The sequence below is a fragment of the Bufo bufo genome, chromosome 4, assembly GCF_905171765.1.
Source record: "Bufo bufo chromosome 4, aBufBuf1.1, whole genome shotgun sequence".
Classification (NCBI taxonomy): Eukaryota; Metazoa; Chordata; class Amphibia; order Anura; family Bufonidae; genus Bufo; species Bufo bufo.
Genome location: NC_053392.1, coordinates 129911123 through 129921331, shown reverse-complemented (window position 1 = coordinate 129921331; position 10209 = coordinate 129911123). Strand labels below are relative to the sequence as shown.

The 10209-nt window shown below is 41.6% G+C and overlaps 1 protein-coding gene across 2 annotated transcripts in view; it reads left to right on the top strand.

The window, feature by feature from the left end:
• The first annotated feature begins 1632 nt into the window (after nt 1–1632).
• ARHGEF4 (Rho guanine nucleotide exchange factor 4) overlaps nt 1633–10209 on the top strand; it is a 258013-nt gene continuing 249436 nt past the window's right edge. For both annotated transcript variants that reach the window (XM_040427876.1, XM_040427874.1), the window contains exon 1: nt 1633–1831. In XM_040427876.1, coding sequence (XP_040283810.1) covers nt 1793–1831 — 39 coding nt within the window. In that variant the 5' untranslated portion in view covers nt 1633–1792. The remainder of the gene's footprint in view (nt 1832–10209) is intronic.

The following is a 10209-nucleotide window of genomic DNA, read 5'->3' as shown; positions in this document are numbered from 1 at the left end:
TGCAGGGGTTTGTGTCAGTTTTCTGAGGGCGTGTCCTTTCAGCAGCTGCTTTCTTCCGGTAACTATCATAGTTTTTAACACTAGATACAGCTGGTGGCATTTGAAGCATGGAACTGAGTATGTGCATCCACCTCAATGAGGTGGACAGAGAATTAAGGAAAAGAACAAGCAGCAGATGGTGCTATACAGATACATGTTATTGAATAACTTGGTGGCGCCATCTGATGGTTTTTTTTATTTTTTATTTCTAAGTCCTGCTCACTGAGAAGGCCGCACATGCTCAGTTTTACTCTTCAGCTGCCTCCTGAGCTGTGATAGGAAGAGCACGGACACGCCCCCTTAGCTGTAGCGGAATAGACACTCCCCTTGAGCTGTCAGCTTGATATAAATCTAGCAGAGCAATGAATGTGGAGATCTCTGGATCCATGTGAGGTACAGGGCTGGTTCTAGCTTTGTTAGAAAGAGACTGTCATGGACTATATGATGTCTGATTTTCATTTTTTACATTAGTCGTAGGAGAACCCCTTTAACATTGAAGCAGAAAAAGTTAACTCTGAAGTGGCAGTGGGGCTTTTACAGTTTGATCACAATGTTCACTAAGATCCTCACGTTCATTAATTTTTGAAAAATATTGCAAACAAATAGATCAGTGCTTCCCTATTTTTTTAAGAATAAAGAGAGTAATTTATCACATCTGCTATACCAGCTCTGTGGCGTAAAAAAGCCGCAAGTGATGCCCGCGTGCAACATCTGGTTAATATTTTGCGACATTTGGTAAACCTCATTGCTTTTAGAAGAGGAGGGAAAAGTAGGTCAGGATTTCAGATTAGAAACCCACCTTTAAAAACTCATTTTTGATGTGCACCAGGCAACCCTCAGGTGTACTTTTACAGACATACCCTGTAGGCATACATCACATTGCACTTCCTCCAAATATATTATTACTGTGCGCCATTTTATAAATTTGGCGCAGCCTCACACAACAAGAACAGACTTACAACTGACACCAAAGACGCAGCAAATGATAAATTCAGCCCGAAGCGTTCCCCTAAATTTACCTCACAAATCTATTGAAAGTAAAGTTTTTTAAATCCGATTTCTCATGAAAACAAATTATAATGGGCCACAATGACATCATCTGCCATGGGTGAATGGATGTATTCGGCTTTCAAACATCAAAGACATTCTAAAGCGGAAAAAGAAAATACCAAAAAAAAAAAAAACCGCTCAAAATGATGAATAAAAATCATTTAGTACGCCAGTCGTTATTTCAAACCAGCCATCAGAAGCAGACGATAAATTATGGATCGATTTCTAAATGTATTCATTACTCTCCATGCTAATGAGTATGAGAGATTTGTATTCAGTATGTAAATGATGTCATCTTCCTCTAGTTTTTTTTGTTTCCAAGTAGCACAATTCACGATGGGAGTGAGAAAGGCGATGTAAATTTCAGTCTAGCCTCAATAGTTGCCAGTGAACTGGCCAAGCACTCTCACTTTATTCACTGCAGACAATGGTACATCTCGGAGCATGCCTAGTAGACATTCCCCTAGCCCGTAGACTGTGAACAAACCTGTTTGTACTGTCGTACAGTTGAGCAGTGCACAGATAAACCCTAATTGTTATTCAGCTCCTTAGCATAAGCTTCTGGCGTAGCTTACAGTCTTCGCTGGTACTAAGACTGTCTAAAATAGCAGCAAGAAAGCATGCCACCTAAGACCCAGCGGGGGGACGAGAATAATTGCTTCCTTTAAACTGGACTGTGGGACAATTTTATAAAGTTTCAGAAATGTTTAGTGTAATGTACTTTCTTCGGAGCTTCTTCAAGGTAAGCCTTATCCATTTCTAGCTATGTAAAGAATGCTTCTTCCTGAATGTCAAGGCTCTGCCTGGTGGAATGCAGAAAAATCTTTTCCTGGGACTAATGCTTTATAATTTGTTTAATCTACTCAATGGGGCTTTGTTTTTCTGCTAGAAACGTTTGTGCTCCATACAAGATCCTTGTTTCCACACCTCGTGTTGATAAGATGTTGCCTTTTGTACGGTTTACATGACTTATTTGCGTTGAATGTATAGATAAATTCACTTGTGATAGATATCCTATGAAGTTTACCGATCTCTCCATAGTTCACCCCTTTGTTTGTAACATGTCCGGGACGTCACCTTCCCTCTGGCTTTACCACTGTCATGATCACATGCCATCATTTATTATTAGGGAGGAGTAGAAGAGCTGCAATCTGTAGGTTTCATTTAAGTGTAGATCCAAAAATAGTCTGATATCTTACGACACGTAGAATTAAAGAAAGGAAGGTAGATACACGTGGGGTAGCTTGTTGGCAGAGGCATAGGGCTGCACTGTGTATTAACTGTATTACTGTATTATGGTGTTGTGCTATAAGGTTACTTGGAAACCAGTTTTGTTTTTTTCTAAAATGATACGAATATATTTTATATATACAAATAAGCGCCTATATACAATGCAAAAGAAGTCCCAATGGGACATTTCCATTTATGTACTGTATATAATCCACTTGAATGAGTCCCTGGTGCCAGTGAGGCGCGCAATCTAACTTCCCCATTTCAGATATATATGTGAATTAGGACAGATCTCATAGGAAGACAACTGATTTATCATATATCTTATCGTATATTTTGAGTGCAGAAGGAAAGCAGAGTAAAACCATACAAGTACAGAGTGAACGCAGAGATTTCCAGTGTTATGACCCCAGTGTTACACGAGCGCACCACCAAATAACCTTGTTGATACTTGTCACAGATGAAAGGATGTTCTGTAGTCTTGCTGCACATACAGAGAGTGTGGCCAGGTCTAGAAGGGGGTACTACTAAAGGCATTTTATTTTATTTCCATGGGCATTAGCCACGTTTCTATTTTAGTTGGCATCTTGTAAGCATGTATGTATATGTACTAAAGTGTTCTTTCACTTATGCACACTTGTGACTGTGCTTGTGGCTTGCTAGCTGTTGCAAATCTACAACTCTCAGAAAGCCCTAACAACCATTTACTGTCAGGGCATATTGGGAATCAAAAATCTGGCACATAAGCATGTCCACTAGGGCTGCAGCTATCGACTATTTTTGTAATCGAGTATTCTATGGATTAATCCAATGATTAATCGAGTACTCTAATAAAAAAACTAATTAAAAGAAAATTTTTCTTTATTAAAACTCATCAGCCCCCCCGTGCCATCAGCTGCCCCCCAGTGCACTAGCTGCCCGCCAGTGCCACCAGGTGTCCCCCCAGTGCCACCAGCTGCCCCTCAGTGCTACCAGCTGCTCCCCAGTGCCATCAGTTCGCCCCTCAGTGCCACCAGCTTGCCCCCCAGTGCCACCAGCTTGCCCCCAGTGCCACCAGGTACCCCCCAGTGCCATCATCTCCCCTTCCTAGCCATGTGCCCAGCGCCAGTGAAATTAAATACTTACCTCTCCTGTAGGGGCGCCGCTCCACAGCTCGTCCATCTTCTTCTCCGCGAGCTGCACTGTCATCAGGAGGAAAGTGCAGCGCAGTGCGGGCCGGTGGGTGACTACGGAGCAATGAGTAATAGCAATGCTTCACTCCCGCTCCGTGGTCACATGACACAAACGAATCCTCGATGCAAAAAATTTGCTGAGGATTTTTTTGTGTAGAATTACTCGACTCAATCGAGTAATCGTTTCAGCCCTAGTGTCCACACACCTCCAAACTTTTGACAATCATAAGCAGGGACAAAAATGCACCACGTCAAATTTTTAATACTAAGCCATGCCTCTAACTCCACCCTATGCCTATCTATACACACCCAATCTTGCCCATGCCCAATCCCCCATGCCCCCCACATGGTCTTTATTCCAGCTTTGTGTCACCACACAGTAGTTATACCCCCTTAGTGTCCCCACACAGTATTTATGCTCAGATTGTGCCCCATTCAAAATAAAATAAAAAACACTAAATACTCACCTAAAATTACCATGTGGGAGCATTAAGGAGATTGAGCATAGGCGGGATTGGGTGTATATATATTTATTAGTTTATTTGGTCCTATTATACCATGTGCCTCCGATTCCATAAGGAGACGTCACAGTATGTTCCATCACTGCTTCTTTGGGGGAATATTCCTGTAATATGGGCCCATACAGAGCATGATATGCTGGCAAAGATAATATGGAGCAACAAGGACCCTGTCCCTCTGTACAGTCTCCATGCACAATTCTTGGAGGAGGGGAAATTAGTCATTCAATACCTCAACAAAATCTCAAAACTTTTAATTATTGTGTATTTTAAAAAGAAAATAATTGAATCCGTTCATGAAGTAGTTCTGGGGATGTTCCTATCACAGGATATAAAGACAGTTTATTTGTGAGGTGACTGACGTTAGTTGTGTTCGCTTGTAAATAGGTGAATTATGGGCAGTAAATGCGAGGTGATTCATAAATCATGGGCAGTGATTGTGGATAGGCCTTTAAAGTGTCGCTGGTGATCGTGTATAATAACAATGTGCTTACATTTAGTTCTGTTTATGAGCAAAAGCAGTAAAGCAAATGAAAATATCAGCTGAAGCTGTGTAAGCGGAGAAGTCGTATCACATCTCCAGCGATCTAATGATAGGGTTGGTCCGAGCTGCTGAAGTGCCTCATTTACTGAACAATAGTTGATCTGTAAAGCTGTAGGGTTGTGAGAACTACAGCTCCCAGCTGGATTGTTCGTGTAAAGTGTTCCTGATCAACCCATTTCCACATACACCTATAATATGAGCAGTAAAGTTCCATCATCTCCACGCATGCTTATTGCTTCTCTGCTTCCTGGTTAATAGCTAAAGCTACTCTCACACTCGCATTTTGTGCGGATCCGTCTTGTATCTGCACAGACGGATCCGCACGAATAATGCAAACGCTTGTATCCGTTAATAACGGATCCGTTTGCATTATTCCTTTAAAAAAAAAAGTCTACGTTAAAACGGATCCGTCTTGACTTGGGGACGGATCCGTTTTGAATTGCACCATATTGTGTCAGTGAAAAACGGAAACGCCAGTGTGAAAGTAGCCTTATATGAAGGGGTTTAAATGGACACTACTATCAACACTTTTTCTATCACATATTAACAGCCTAAATGTACTGTAAATATTTTCCGTTTTCGCAGCTTTTTTGTTTTTACAAAAATACAGTGGATAGTTTTAAGGATATAATTTTTTGAAGTTACTCCATGTATTCTTCTTCCTGTCCTGGCTCTTAACCCTATAGGGACACAGCCTTATTTCACCTTAAGGACCAGGCCATTTTTTGAAAATCTGAACAGTGTCACTTTAAGTGCTGATAACTTTAAAACGCTTTGACTTATCCAGGCCGTTCTGAGATTGTTTTTTCGTCACATATTGTACTTCATGACACTGGTAAAATGAAGTCAAATGAAGTTTTTGCACAAAATAATACCTAATTTACCAAAAAATTGGAAAAATTTGCAAATTTCAAAGTTTCAGTTTCTCTTCTTCTGTAATACATAGTAATACCCCCAAAAATTGTGATGAATTTACATTCCCCATATGTCTACTTCATGTTTGAATTGTTTTGGGAATGATATTAAATTTTTTGGGGATGTTATAAGGCTTAGAAGTTTAGAAGCAAATCTTGAATTTTTTCAGAAATGTACAAAAACTAAATTTCTAGGGACCAGTTCAGGTCTGAAGTCACTTTGCGAGGCTTACATAATAGAAACCACCCAAAAATGACCCCATCTAAGAAAGTACACCCCTCAAGGTATTCAAAACTGATTTTACATATGTCGTTAACCCTTTAGGTGTTGCACAAGAGTTATTGGCAAATGGGGATGAAATTTGAAAATTTCATTTTTTTGCCAAATTTTCCATTTTAACCCATTTTTTCCACTAACAAAGCAAGGGTTAACAGCCAAACAAGACTGTATTTTTATTGCCCTGACTCTGCCGTTTACAGAAACACCCAATATGTGGCCGTAAACTACTGTACGGCCACACAGCGGGGTGTAGAGTGAAAGGTGCGCCGTTTGGTTTTTGGAGGGCTGATTTTTATGGACCGGTTAATTTACACCGTGTCCTGTTTCAACCCCCCTGATGCACCCCTGGAGTCGAAACTCCCTAAAAGTGACCCCATTTTGGAAACTACGGGATAAGGTGGCATTTTTTGGGGGACTATTTTTAGGGTACATATGATTTTTGGTTGCTCTATATTACATTTTTGTGAGGCAAGGTTACCAAAAATTGAAATTCTGAAATTTCATCTCCATTTGCCATTAACTGTTGAGGAACACCTAAAGGGTTAATAAAGTTTGTATAATCAGTTTTGAATACCTTGAGGGGTGTAGTTTCTTAGATGGGGTCACTTTTAGGGAGTTTTTACTCTAGGGGGGCATCAGGGGGGCTTCAAAAGGGACATGGTGTCAATAAAAAAGGCCATCAAAATCGGCCTTCCAGAAACCATGTCGGTCCTTTCCTTTTGCGGCCTCCCTTTTACTGATACAGCAGTTTCCGACCACAAATGTGGCATTTCTGTAAACTGCAGTATCAGGGTAATAAATATTAACTTTTGTTTGGTTGTTAACCCTTGTTTTGTTACCGGAAAAAAAACGGATTGAAATGGAAAAGTGGCAAAAATTGCGTTTTTGGCACTTTTTTTTTTTAACCGTGTTAATCTGGGGGGTTAGGTCATGGGATATTTTTATAGAGGAGATTCTTACAGACGCGGCGATACCTAAAAAGTCTACTTTTTTTTACAATTATTTAGGTTTTTGACTATATTATCCTTTTTGATACAAAAATATAATTTTTGTATCTCTAAAGTCTAGGTGTCATTTTTTTTTTTTTTTTATCCGATTATCTTATGTGGGGGCTCATTTTTTGCGGGACGAGCGGACGGTTTTATTGGCACTATTTTGGGGGCTATATGACTTTATGATCGCTTGCTATTAAACTTTTTGTTATGTAAGGTGACAAAAAAAAATCTTTTTTTGCACCTTTTTTTTTTTTTCCTTGACCGTGTTAATTTGGGGGGTTAGGTCATGGGGTATTTTTATAGAGGAGATTATTACCGACGCGGCGATACCTAATATGTCTACTTTTAATAAATTATTTTCGTTTTTTTGGGTGTCTCAAGTCTGGGAACCAGTTTTTTTATCCGATGTCAGTGCTAAATTGGGATATAAATTTAGTACTCCATGGAAGTGTGATACTCCCTGAAGCAACCAATAATGCAGAGGCCCGGATGATCGGGGCACGTGTCACATTGAGTAGTGGTGTCCTTCCGTATCCCCCTCCTGTGACACACTCTGCACCTTTTTTGGGTTCGTCCCTTCTTTCCAGTATAGGGGACCACACCTGGAAAGTGTTGGCCAGGGACGATCCGGGCACCTACAGTTCCCGAGGTACTCCGGCCTGCTCTTTCCTGGTCCGAAAAGATCAGGGCCATGAGGACTGCCTCATAGAACTGGAGGAATGTCCCTGTGCTGCCAGCGCTTCGGGATAGTACAAAAGAGTTGTGCATGGCAACCTGCACCAAGTAGACCGCAACTTTTTTGTACCATGCCCGGGTTTTGCGCATGGCGTTATATGGCTTGAGGACTTGATCCGAGAGATCAACTCCTCCCATATACCGATTGTAGGTGACGATACAATCTGGCTTGAGGACCGTTGCCGCGGTACCTCGCACAGGGACAGGGGTGATGCCGTTACCATGAATTGTGGACAGCATAAGGACATCCCTCTTGTCCTTATACCTGACCAGCAACAGGTTTCCAGTGGTAAGGGCACGGGTCTCACCCCTGGGGATAGGTACCTGGAGGGGGAGGGCAGGGAGGCCGCGTTGATTTTTCCGCACGGTCCCACAAACGAACGTGGATCTGGCGGCAAGGGACTGGAACAAGGGGATACTGGTATAAAAGTTATCCACGTACAGGTGGTAACCCTTATCCAGCAGTGGGTACATAAGGTCCCACACAAGTTTCCTGGTAACACCCAGAGTGGGGGGACATTCCTTAAGTACCAGGACATCATGACGTACCGGTACGTCATGTGTCCTTAAGAGGTTAAAGGGGTTATCCAACATTATATGAGACTTCACAGAGTTACCGATCTGCGTTAATTGACACAAGGGGAGCAGGTTATCTCTGCAGCCAGTAACTGACTGCAGTGGTTCCGTGCCCCCCATCAACAGGATGTTGACCAGGGAGAGCCGTTGAGGGTCGACAGAGACAGAATCAAGCGGTTGGACCAGGTAAGTATCATCTCCACCATGGGCCAGTCACTCTTTGAGGTCTGATAAAATGTTGGATAAGCCCTTTAAACTTACTCCTTTGTTGGAACTTTTAGCATGGGAAACAGCCTCACTTGACTTTCTCAGACCATTCACCGCGACCAGAGAGGGAAAGGAGATGAGTGACTCAATTATAGCATCACACATTACATTGCTAAGTACAATGTTCTTCTGCGCACATCTTTATCTAGACCTATCAAGAAAACATATTGTCATCCCAATTCTACGCCTACTATTATAATAGCAGATAGCATCTCTCCCTCACAGCAACAGCAAACTGACAATGGATTACCTATCTATATAGGAGTTTCATCAATCTGTAGAGATGGACAATATTTTGTATTTCATTTTCAATGGTATAGTACTGCTGAAATGAAAAATGAAAAACAACCAAATATAATAGTTTTCTATGGCCATTTAATAAATAAAAACTTTCTGATGGAAGCACCAATTTAAAGGGCTGTGGGATATGTCCAGTATGATATCTGTTCATCTATATGGAAGAGATATAAACATATTGTCCAACCCTTCCTACCTGACCATCTTCCTCAAGATCCCAGAGAATATAAGTGACATTTATCAAATGTTTTAAGCCACCTTTATAGCAGAATGGCCCCCCAGAGCCAACAGATTTACAATAATTTAAGCCAGAAACTTAAAGAGAACCTATCATCAACTATATGCTGACCTCACTGAGGTGACAGAAATGCTGATTTCAGCGGTGTGTCACTCATGAGCTAAAAGTAAGTGGTTGCTGAGAACCAGCTTTATAATCATTGCAGCCCGGGCCTGGAAAAGAGTCACATCCACCTGAGAAGAGTCCTGGTTATTCCTAATCTCCTGCTCTCCCGCCCATCTGCTGATGATTGGCAGTTCTCTCCTAGGGAGAAAACTAGGTAGAAGCCTGTCAGTCATCAGTAGGTGGGCAGGAGAGCAGGAATTCATGAATAACCAGGACTCTTCTCAGGTGGATGTGACTCTTTTCCAGGCCCAGTCTGCAATGATTGTGATGTTGGTTCTCGGCAACCACTTACTTTTTACTTATAAATGACAGACCACTGAAATCAACTCACCTGTCTCTACTTTATGCTGCCTTTAGTATGGGCAGCATAAAGTTGATGACAGGTTCCCTTTACATATATAAGAATGTTTGGCGCATGAACTTCCTGGAATTGTGGCCAATTTATTAAGAGGCTTGTGCCTAAATTTAACGTCTTCTGTGCTGACAGACTTTAAACCAAGACTGGCTTTTGTAGTGGCAGTCTTAGTACATCTGCCCCATATGTCCTCAATTAAAGCTGTTCATAGACTTAGAAGATGAACGTGTCAGTTCTCCTAACATTTCGGTTTTAGTAAGGACGTGCCTTCCCTATTAAATAACGTGTCTCATTTATAATGAGAAGTACAACATGAATGCAAATGGAGATCAGAGAAAAAAGCTGGCCATATGCATGACAGAAGATTTGGCCGGATCTGATGATTTCATGTGTATGGGGGCATGCCAACTGTGCCCTGACAGCAGTTGTCAGGAGATGGTGTGATTGGGCATGTTGGATTCTGTATGCTTGACCCCTTGCTCCTGCCTTAGAGTTCTCTCTCTATTGAAATAAGCAGCCACACATGGTTGTTTCAGGTGGAGTGGGCAGAAATACCTGTTTGCTAAACAATGAGATATATCATAAGTATGGCTGACTTTAGGAGGTCCACTCAGATTAGGCTACTTTCTCATCTGTGCTTTCCCTTTCCGCTATTATGATCCGTCATGGGATCTCAATAGCGGGGTAAAACGCTTCCGTTTTGTCCCTAATTATTGTCAATGGGGACAAAACTGAACTGAATGAAAAGGAGTGCACCAGAATGCATTCCGTTCGATGGCATCCCCATTGTGGACAGAATTACGCTGCAAGCAGTGTTTTTCTGTCTGCGATGTG